The 11,299-nt window shown below is 41.6% G+C and overlaps 1 protein-coding gene across 4 annotated transcripts in view; it reads right to left on the bottom strand.

Moving 5' to 3' along the window:
• Positions 1-3,607: 3,607 nt before the first annotated feature.
• CDKL5 (cyclin dependent kinase like 5) overlaps positions 3,608-11,299 on the bottom strand; it is a 196,711-nt gene continuing 189,019 nt past the window's right edge. For all 4 annotated transcript variants that reach the window (XM_027054643.2, XM_027054640.2, XM_027054644.2 and 1 more), the window contains one exon: positions 3,608-10,974. In XM_027054643.2, the coding sequence (XP_026910444.1) occupies positions 10,588-10,974 (387 nt within the window). In that variant the 3' untranslated portion in view covers positions 3,608-10,587. The remainder of the gene's footprint in view (positions 10,975-11,299) is intronic.

The raw sequence follows: 11,299 nt of genomic DNA, 5'->3' as shown, positions 1-11,299 counted from the left end.
CTGGCTTCTTTTGCTTAGCATAGTGTTTTTCCAAGTTTCATTCAGGTTGTAGCATGCACTTAATTCCTTCTTATAGCTGAATATCATTCCGTTATATGGATAGGTCACATTGTATTTATCCGTTCATCTGTTGATGGACATTTGGGTTGTTTCTACATTTTTGGCTATTGTGAATAATGCTGCTATAAACACCTGTGTACAAGTTTTTGTTTGGACATATGTTTTTATTTATCTTGGGCATATACCTAGGAGTGGAATGCTGGGGTCATATGGTAACTCTACGTCTAACCTTTTTAGGAACTGTCAGACAATTTTCCAAAGGGGCCACACCATTATGCATTCCCACCAGCAACATATGAGAGTTTCAGGTTCTCTACATTTGTTATTATCTTTTTGATTAGAGCCGTCCTGGTGTGTATGAAGTAGCATCACTCTGGTTTTTGATTTGCATTTCCCTAGGACTAATGATGCTAAGCATCTTTTTTATGTGTTCACTGGCCTTTTGAATAACTTCTTTGGAGAAATGTCTTTTCCGATCCTTTGCCCATTTAAAAATCAGGTGGCCTTTTTATTAACGAATTGTAAGAGCTCTTTAATATTCTAGATACAACCCCCTTAGGAGATACGTGACTTGCAAATACTTTCTCCTATTCGGTAGGTTATCTTCTTACTCTCTTGATGGAATCCTTTGAAACACATTTTTAAATTTTGATGAAGTCCAATTTATTCTTTTTTTGTTGCATGTGTTTTTGGTGTCATATCTGAGGTACCATTGCCAAATCCCGATCATGAAGATTTACTCCTATGTTTCAAGAGTTTTATAGTTTTACTTCTTACATTTAGACCTTTGATCTATTTGGGGTTACTTTTTGTATATGGTATGAGGTAGGGGTCCAACTTCAGTATCTGCACGTGGACATCCAGTTGTCCCAGCACCATTTGTTGAAAAGACTTTTTCCCCACTGAATGGTCTTGGCATCCTTTTTGAGAAATCAATTAACCATAAAGGTGAGAATTTGTTTCTGGATCCTCAATTCTATTCCATTATAGGTCTATCTTTATACCAGTACCACACAGTTGTCATTACTGTAGCCTTTTTAGTAAGTTTTGAAATTGGAACAGGTTAACTCTCCAACTTTGTTCTTCTTCAAGGCTGTCTGGGCTACTGAGTCCTTTGAATGTCCATATGAATTTTAGAATCACTGTGTCAATTTCTGCAAAGAAGCCAGCTGAGATTTCACATCGGAAATCGCTCCATACTTGAGAATTTAATAAACAATGAGATACTGAGATCCATAATACGTTAATCTGTAGGTAACCTGTGTATAACAGCATATTAATTATTCACTTCATTTAATTTAGAACAGAAAGTATAAAAACAAAACTTTTATTGAGGGGCATCTGCAGCCTAACAGAATCTTGCTATTAAACACATGAACTGTGTTTGGAGTATGATTTTTTTTTTTTTTTTTTTTTTTTGGTGGGGGAAAAATCTTGATTAAATAACGTACGTATAGTGTAGCACAAACTCATTATTTTACCTTATGTTAACATGTTTACTTTTATTCTCACAAATGCTAGAGTGTGGTCTACACTTCCAGGAGATTCTTTTTGTTTTTTGTAATTTTTTTTTTTTTTTACACTTATTCATTTTTGAGAGACAGACAGAGCACAAGTGGGGGAGGGGCAGAGAGAGAGGGAGACACAGAATCGGAAGCAGGCTCCAGGTTCTGGGCTGTCAGCACAGAGCCCGACGCGGGGCTCGAACTCACAAACCGCGAGATCATGACCTGAGCCAAAGTCGGACGCTTAACCAACTGAGCCACCCAGGTGCCCCGTGGAGATTTTTTTTTTTTAATTACGGTAAAATATATATAACATATTGCAGGAAACTTTTAAACAACTAATAACGTGCTATGAACAAAGAAGTACCATTAAGGGTTGCCGAGATGAAAAACTAAAATCTGAGCTGATTTTGGTATGGAGTGTAGGAGAAGGTTACTTGGACAATGCAAAGGTATTTCAAAATAAAGGTACCACTATGAATTCAGTGTCCGAGGCCAGAAAATTACACCCCTAAGGTGAGCCTCTGAACAGGTGCTAACAGAAGCCCATCTTTTTGTTTACATGGAGCGTGGGGTGCCAAGGCCTGCTGACAAATGTACAGCTGTAAGGGCTGTGGCTTCCCGTGACCCCAAGAACAGCTCCAAGCTGGGTGCTTCTTAACCCTGACAATTTTACAAGGCTGATGTAAATATCAAATAGGATAAATACATGTAAAGTGCTTAATGAGCTCTCTAGAACTGGCAGTCAAGGTTCAGGGACATTGCTTCTCAACTTCATAGGGCTGCCAACCGAGGCACAAAAAATAGCTAGCTAATATTTACCTAGAACTGATTAAGTGCCTTGCAGGTTATCATCTTGTTAAATCCTCACAATTCTATGAAGTAGGTACTGTTATTATTTCCATTTAAAGATAAGGAAACTGAGGCACAGAAAAGTGAAGTAACTTGCCTAAGGCCACCCAAGATCTAGGTGATGGAGCTAGGATTCTACTTGGGCAATCGGACTCCAGAGCCTGTGCTCTTAGCCACTTCACCAGGCCCTGGACCTCCAGTGACTTGTTTCAATGAAATGCTCGAATTCTCGAGTCAAATCAATTACCACCCGCCGGGAGATGAGAGGAAACATGCGTTGCTCCATGTCACGAGCCCCACGTCAGTTTTCTACACACGGAGATACCGGAACTGCACGGCTTACTAGTTGTTTACGGGCGTGGGTTTCACAGCGAGCACACTAGGCTTCAAATCCTAGCCAGGGGACCTGGGGCAAGGTAACGTAAAGTCCAGCCTCAGTCTCCTCGTCTACAAACTGAGGATACTACTCGCTTCACTGCACTGCTGTGAGAAGTGAACGTAATAATAAAAGTGAAACCCTTGGCATTGTGCCCCGACACAGTAAGTGCTGCAAACAGAAAAATTATAAGGCCTGCGTGCTTTGACTCAGTCTTTATAAAAATTATAGTTGAAATCACAGGCCACAATTTTCTGGGACAGTAAGGAGAAATTTGGGAGTAAAGAAGTTGGTGACACAGTGCTTTTAAGAATGCCAATCACTGGGTTTTAGCTCCTACCCTCTGTTTAAAAAGATAAAGAACACTGGAGAATATTTATACATGTTCTCACACAAGTGAAGTTCTTTCCCCCATTAACAATAGGACCCACTGAGCAAATGCCCAAAGACAAAAGTGAGGGCCTAAAATGGTCAGTATATCTGCCCCCCGCCACCTGTTTTTGTAAATAAAGTTTCACTCGAACACACCAGATTCATTCCTCTGTCTACTGCCTGTGCTGCTCTTGCACCACGACGGCAGAGCCGCGTGGAGGCAGAGTTGAGTAGTCAGAGACCTATGGCTCTGAGTAGTCAGAGCCCCAAATGTTTACTATCTGGCAAAAAGTTTGCCAAGCTCCTTCATCTTTGCTTTCTCCATCACACTGAGCAGGAGGCACACATCTTCCCATCCTCCCAAACCACCAAGCGAGCGTCTAGCAATGTGCAAAGGAGACGACACAACACCGAAGTGTGAAAGAAACCAGTTTTCAAAATGCCAGGAGGAGAAAAGAGCTTTATAAATCGGAAAAAAAGAGAATATCATCATTAAATAACAGGATTTGCCCTGCTTTAACATTACTTTCTGTCCCTTAAACTGCTTCCAACTTCAAAGGCCCATTATCCCCCATTTGAAATCAAATGAGTTCTTTACAAAGAAGGAACTAACAAGGAGCTGCTTGCTGTTCAAAAGCGAGGGACCACAGTGCTCAAGATGGGGACGGCCTGGCAATCACATCAGTCAGTGCAAAATCTGCATTTTATTAAAGACATTTGGGAAGATCCATTCAAAAATACATTGTGCTCAGTAAAAATTGACCATTTCATGCTGATAATTAAGGTTACCACGGAATAGATATTTGTATAATATTTACAGCAACAATAGAAATTTTACAGAAGTTTAGAATGGAATACATGCCAGAAAAAACTTGATAAGATGTACCAACACATGATACAAAGAGTTATATAAACACTTTACAAATGGTTCATAATTAGCTTGTGAGGAATTTAAATATTCAACACTTTAAATTCAGTTTGGATTCAAAAATTAAAAAGGTTAACACCACGTCACACCCTTGCCACGGTAAAAAGTATGGAATTACACTCTGTATTATGGATTATAAAGTCTGTGCAATTAAGAATTTCCACTGATTCTTCATCTACCACAAATTTGGATGTTACATCATTCTGGCTTATCCCTATTTTTTATTTCATGCATGAGTAGGGTTCTCGAAGTCACCCTGCCCTGTGTCTTCCCAGATACCCCCTTTGAACTTCCTAGAGATTGAAGAAGCTCAGAACAGTCTTCTAAGTATATACAGAATAACTACCTGAATTCGAAATGGCACAAAGCAATTCTTGGAGATAGGAATTAGGGGCAACTATTTTGTTTGGTTTTATTGTTTCTGTTAATCAATCCAAGTTTACAGTGAGAATCCACTTCTTGCGATCATAGCTTACCCCTCCAGCCTGACTCAATCAGTGACCAAGGAGGAAACAAGGAGAGGGAAAGAGACTGAGAGGACTATACTCACTTGTGTACCTCTAGTGAAAATGGAGTTCATACGAGCTTTGCTTTCCATTTTGGAAAATCTAAGCCACAGTGGAGAACTTAAAAGTTCTCCAAGAGAAAAAGCTTCATTTTTTTTTTTCTTGAAACTCTGAATGCTTTATAACTAGAGCTTTTGACGACTCTGGCGATAAACACTTTAATCCCCCAACAGGGACAAAAGTCAAGGCATCTACCTTTTCTATTCCTGGGTTTCGTCCGATTAGCCCTGAAGCAGGGCACTAGGACAAACTTGTCTATGCCTGAAACGAATCAGATCAGGCTTTTGGGAAAGTAACATCCCAAACCAAAGGAAGTCCTGAGGAATTCTTAGCAGTCTGTCAAAACGGAAGGGCTGGAGGAACAGATAAGGCCTCTTTCTCCCTGATACTCTGTGCTGGAAGAGTAGCAAACAAGGCAACTTCTAATCTGCATACAACATGGAAACTGATTTTTTTTTTTTTTTTTTAAGATTCCAAAGGAGGGTCAAAATACGACCCGAGGATCAAATGGGGTTCAGAGAGCGTAACCTTATGGGTAATGGAGGGCCTTAGAAGTGAAACCAGTTTCACTGCCGCAGTTCTCTGGCCCTGGAAATCCAACGTGCAGACTACTACAAATTTTTTCTGGCAAAACAAAAGACAAACTCCCTCAAATCTGGGAGTGAACAGTTATTGAATGAAGATACAATGTAGGTCATGATCATCTTTAATATCCTATAGGAAATACACAGAAAGGTGGGCCAGTGCCTGGAGTAGAGAAAGGTGGAGTCAGGACCAGGCCTAACGCTGATGAATCAACAAAGCACTAAGAGAAATGAATATTTACGTAGTAACTGACTTGGCACAAGTCTATGATCTTTTATAGTACATTCAGTTAAAAAAGAATAGAATAGAATAGAATAGAATAGAATAGAATAGAATAGAATAGAATAGAATAGGGCAGCAGGCCCAGAGTTTCCTCGCCACCTTACTTCTACCACATTGTGTGTATACAGACAGACAGACAAGGGACTCGCCCTGTCACGGCCTCATTTTCTTGCATTTACTTATGGTTTCGAAGACGGAATTTTTTACCCAACTGATGGGTCACACCTCAAGATATTCTATATATCTCAGCTGGTTAAGATACAAAATGAAGAAATCAGAACCACTTACAAGTTTTTGTTTTGTAAGATGGTTCTTTAAGTCTCTGAGAACGTTCTTGTGAGATTCTGGCCCTGGAGATTAGCAACAGGACACTTTTCTGCAGGCCCTTTTAAAGAAACCATTTATTTATTTATTTATTTATTTATTTATTTATTTATTTATTATTTTTTAAGTGTAAATCAGTTTTCTCTGCCTACACACTTTAATAGTGATGAACTGAAGGAGGCAAGGAAATATTTCAATATGCTCTGACTCGGTTCAGTGTATCACATACCACATCCCCAGCTCACAACAGTATGAGTCTGTGGATCTCAGTGCTCACATGGAGCTCAATATCCCACTATAATGTAGGAGTTAACGAACTTCTAGATATAAAAGCAGTGCTCTCCAGAAAAAATGTTGTGACCAGGAGAGAATATGCAGATTTCTGAGTCCCAGCTGAACTCTGGGAATAAGTCGCAATGAGCGATTGATTGCCCTTGCTGAAAGTTGGGTCACCACCAGGACCTTGGTGAACAGAAATGGACAGAGCCTTCTACACACTTGAAAAGTAACCCTCTGGCCGTTAAAAAAAGTTGTACACTTATTGAGTCATTCTCAATACATAGCTAGAAGAAAAATAAATGGCTTTTTTTCCTTATTTACTCTAAAAACTAGTTTAAGAAGTGAGGATACTATGACGTTAACTAAGATAAGGGGTGCTGGGAAGGGAAAATGGGATAGCATTTGCTAGCGAAGTCCACTAATTTTCAGATTAGGAACATGCTAAACTGGCTAACTCTACAACCACAACATACTTTATAATACATGACACGACTAGAAACTAACCAGCACAGCTCTGAGCTTAGAATTAAAGCACAACTGCATATGGCAAATCTTAAAGCAGGTTTTAAAACAGATTTAACCAAAGCGTACAGCACAAACACTCCTGTAACAGCCACATCACAACCACCAGTAAAGAGTTTTTTGCTTCTAATCGGTCTGTCATACGCCAATATTTGTAAAGAGCTATTAAATGACTTGAATAAAAAACAATGACATTTTCTTTTGGGAGACACAGCTAAAAGCCATGGATGCCTTTGAGCAGTTGGTAAAAGTCATGCCAATCTGCCAGGCTGCTGCTTGCTTCTAAATATAAGCCTCATGGCTCTGTGAAAGATTTTCTAAAGATGGTGACCTAGAATTTAAGTTCTCAAACACCTATAAAGCCACTCTGGTCTCCTCCCAAAGAATGCACCGTTTAGCAGGCCCAAGACAATGAAAACAAACAGGATTCCAGGGATTCAAAAAGAGTGGTAGAAGATTCTTTCAGAGACTAGGATACTGAAGAATTCATACCCGCAGTTTCTCCCGTAGCCTGGAGAGAGCCAGGACAGAGCCAAGCTCTGCAGACGAGTGGGCCTGAAGTACAGTAGAGCAGGGTTTCTCAACCTCCCCACTACTGACATTTGGGGCTCATCATGCTTTGTTTGTGGGGGGTCCTGTGTACACAGGATGTTCAGCAGCATCCCTGGCCTCCACCCACTAGATGCCAGGGGCACCCTACCGCTCCCAGTTATAACAACCAACCATGTCTCCTGACATTGCCAAACGTCCCAGGGAGGCAGAATTGGCCCTGACTGAGAACCACTGCTACAGAGACGACTCACTGGAGCTCCTTAGCACGGAGCACTTTTGATCTTGGGCTCTGAAGAGGCTAGCCCTCAGACTGAGACCAAGCAAGGTTCAGTAAAGTTCATCCAGGGCTTCAGAGAAGAAAAACGAGGATGGCGACAGAGCAAAAGTAGAAAAAGAGCGAAGCAGAGTTTCTTTTCAAAAGGTGATCAGCAACACTTCTCTAACACAAAGTGATTCATAAGCCTTCATTCAGCCATAGTCTATCCTTTAGGAAGTAAGGGCAGAGAATAGAACGTGGACATCGTAACTTTCCCTTCCTAAAGAAAATGTAGACTTTCGTGACTTTAAATCAAGTCCTTCTCATTGTGGATGGCAATTTTTGTGAGGTCAATGATTCATCAACCGGAGGAAAACAACAGTTAAAAGCTAAGAGAGGGCCCATTAGATTTGAGAGAAAACTTGACCATCCCCCACAGCGAGCAGGAAGAGAATTATACATGCCAGAAGTGTGAATTGTAGTTCACTTATTACAGCTTACTGAGGTCGATGAAAAGTCAGAATGGACAAAAGCTGAGAAGAGGATAAAAGAGCTACCTCAAAAATACTAGTTGAAAACACTGTAGATATTTTCTGGCTCAAATCTGGGAATGTACGAAAAGTATGTATTGACTCTTCATCAGTTAGGTTTACTTTGCTCTAGGTAGAAGGCAATTATTCTAGCCCTTCTTTGAAGAACCATCATGAATATAAATGTTCTGCAAACATCTGAGATCCCAGTGTTAGCAAGGATGAAAACATGGGAAACCAGCCCCTAGGTGACAACGAGCCTCAAATGCCACAGCATGGCAATGTGACTGCGCAGTTCCTAAGCGCACAGCACAGTGAGAAGTCTTTCCGGAGGAAAAAATGTAGTTTCTGGTCTGCAAGGGGGGATACAAGGTACAAATTTAGTATGAAAAAGAAGAGTTACACACCCTTTCAGAGTCATTAGTGTCCAGGCGAAAACTGCTAAGGTTCGCATCACTTATATAACTGAGCAGCTGCCTGGGAAAAGCCAGAATTCAGAGCTACTTCAACAGTACAGAACTGGTGAAAGAAACAAGATATAAAAAGAACTGAAGAGCATGCAGACTATTGGTTGGAATCAACTTGTTTTAATGATAGTACCCAGTTGAGTTTCATTTTAGTGCCTATTATACTTATTAAAACCAAATAAAAAGCACCTTAAAATGACCTCTATATATAATCAATACACATCATTATAGTAGTTATATAAAAATGTAATATGCACACAATTTAAGCTTCAAAGAAACCAAGACCTTTTCATTATAATCTTCATAATCATCAGAGCTGATTCTCAAAATCTCGGGGGAGGGGGAACAGTAACTCAGCACATTTCAATTATCCTGACTTGATTCAGGGGCTTATGCTCTCAGAATCCTGGGACAAGTAATAAATATTGAGAAGTTACCCCTTTGAGGGGTGTGGGATGGGGGAGCTTTAGAAATATTATTGCTAAGAGACTACTTCCAAAAATCTAATTCTCTTGATGGATGGTGTTGAGGTGATTTCTGTCAAGGATGGCCCAGAGACACTGGGCTATAACCCTTGCTGGCGAAAGGCCTTGATGACGCTTGGGAGTAACTTGGGAGTTGAAGGAGATCAAATGAGGAAAAGAAGTCCTGTTCTGACCGTGTGTGTGTATATACTGATGTACATGCTAACCTTGTTATAAATGGACAGTCCCAGGAAGAAAGAGTGAATACAGCAATTTTCTCTATATCTGGAATTGCTTCCGGAGCCTTTGAAATATACTGGAAAGAGCAACAGCAACAGCAACAGCAACAACAACAACAACAAAACACTTAGAAATAGAAATGCCGCACATGTATCTCACACCCCAGCAGCCAAAAGTCTCCGGTACAGTGCACAGGATTCAGGAGCATAGAGCTGGTCTGCAGGACCTGCAGACAGGTGCCTCTTACGAACTTGCAACTAGGAATGTTCGCTGGCAAATCTTTGGTCTACACTCTACACTAACGCGAAGGAGAAGAGCATATTCTCTCTACGAAGACCCATGAGTCACCCTGGATCTGTTCTCCCCTCAGGTACAGGGATCGTCCCTGGATGCGAACAGGAGCCAACCGTGAGGACGGAGACGAGGCGTGCTGAGCTCTCACTGGCCTAGCTGGCTTTCTTGCCTGTGGGTTCGGAAGGAGATGCTGCATCTCATCTGCTACCAAGGACCATGTCTAGAGGCTACTGCTGGGGCCTAAAAGTTGAGCACGGTTCCCACTGTTGGTCACACAGAGCCACAATTCAACTCCCTTGATTAGAAGTATAATACTCACTTCATATCACAAATGTATAAAAATATGGCAGATAGTGTCATAACGATACTTTCTTTAAATGATTATATTTAGAAAACAGACAGATATTTACCATATATATATATTTATATATAGAATAAAATACTCCTGATGCAATATATAAATGTTACTGTTTAGTTTTTATAGAAACTACTGTAGCTGTCCCACTGCTTCACAATGTTCCAAACAGCTCAAAATAACTTTACATTTAACATAAAAGGTATGATTAGAACAGTACAATATTAATTATAAATAAATGTTACAAATCCTATCAAATATGGGAGTTTAGAAAACAATTTAAGACATACAGTTAGTTCATCTGCTAACCCTTCAAAGGGATATGCTTGGATTACAATAAACCCCACGTTTAGTTTAGGCAAAAAAAATCTGTGGTAAGGGCATCGGTCAACATGAATTCTTCTATCCCTTGCAGTACCAGAACATGCCCTGGCTTTCCCAAGTTCAACAGGGATTGCACTAAAGCTGGAATGTACAGGGGAGAAACTGGCAAGAATGTCTTCTTCCTCAGTGGCACATTCTATCCATTCTCACACGAGATCCGAGGGGACTGGTGGTCCCTAAGGAACTCCTGTGCCTCTGAGATCCCTGACTAGCATTTGTGGCCGTGAGGAGCCAGAGGGCTCCACACATACAATATTGCACTCACCTTCATAAAGCTGAAAATACTGGCTGACCACCCCAGCCCAGCCCAGCCCAGCCCATTCCCCACCCACCCACACCCTCCCGTCCCCTCTCCACTGGCTTACCTACCCCCCATCCCCTACCCCAGCGCACACTACAAGGCTGTCTCTTTTAAATCATTCAGATTTGGCATTCGAGACCGATTTGTTCTGTTATAAGGGTGCCCGTTTGGCCCACTCTTGGCACCCAGCTGTTCAGAGTAGGAGGGCCCCTCTGTGGCACTCCGGCTCACAGAGGACACGTGCCAACCAGGGTCCATCTGACCTGGCAGCTGGAGGGCTGGCCGGCCCTTGGGTGTGGGCTCCTGCCGGATGTTACTGCTCCCGCCAGAGGCCTGGCTCAGGGGGTGGATCCGAATTTCTGAGAAGGAATTTTTGGCTTGTTGAGTTGTTAAGGGCTGGAAGCGGGGGTCTGAGGAAGCCGGGTGATTTGAGGCTGAAGAGAGATGTAACAGCTTGCGCAGTGATTTTAACGGCTGGCTCTGGAAGAAAAGAGGAGAGCGCACATAGGAGTTCATTTAGAGTACACTGGAGAGCTGCGAGAAGTGAGCACAGATCTGAGATGACTGCTTGTAGCCAGCACAGAGGGCATGGGGAAGGAGGGGCTAAATCCAGCCTTATCTGTCTTTCTGTTCATTTTCAGATAAGATCAAAATTATTTATCTTTAATGACAACTAGCTAAGAAATCTAGAGCTGGTGTGGTGGCGGATCAAAGGCTTAGGCACCTTCTATCTGGCTGCATCCCATCTTCACAGGGAAAGGATCTCCTGCTTCAGCCAGCAGGGAGCAGCAGAAGGAACATGCCT

Source organism: Acinonyx jubatus, chromosome X (assembly GCF_027475565.1).
Source record: "Acinonyx jubatus isolate Ajub_Pintada_27869175 chromosome X, VMU_Ajub_asm_v1.0, whole genome shotgun sequence".
Classification (NCBI taxonomy): Eukaryota; Metazoa; Chordata; class Mammalia; order Carnivora; family Felidae; genus Acinonyx; species Acinonyx jubatus.
Note: the sequence above shows the minus strand (reverse complement) of the source record. Positions and strands in the feature narration are given on the sequence as shown.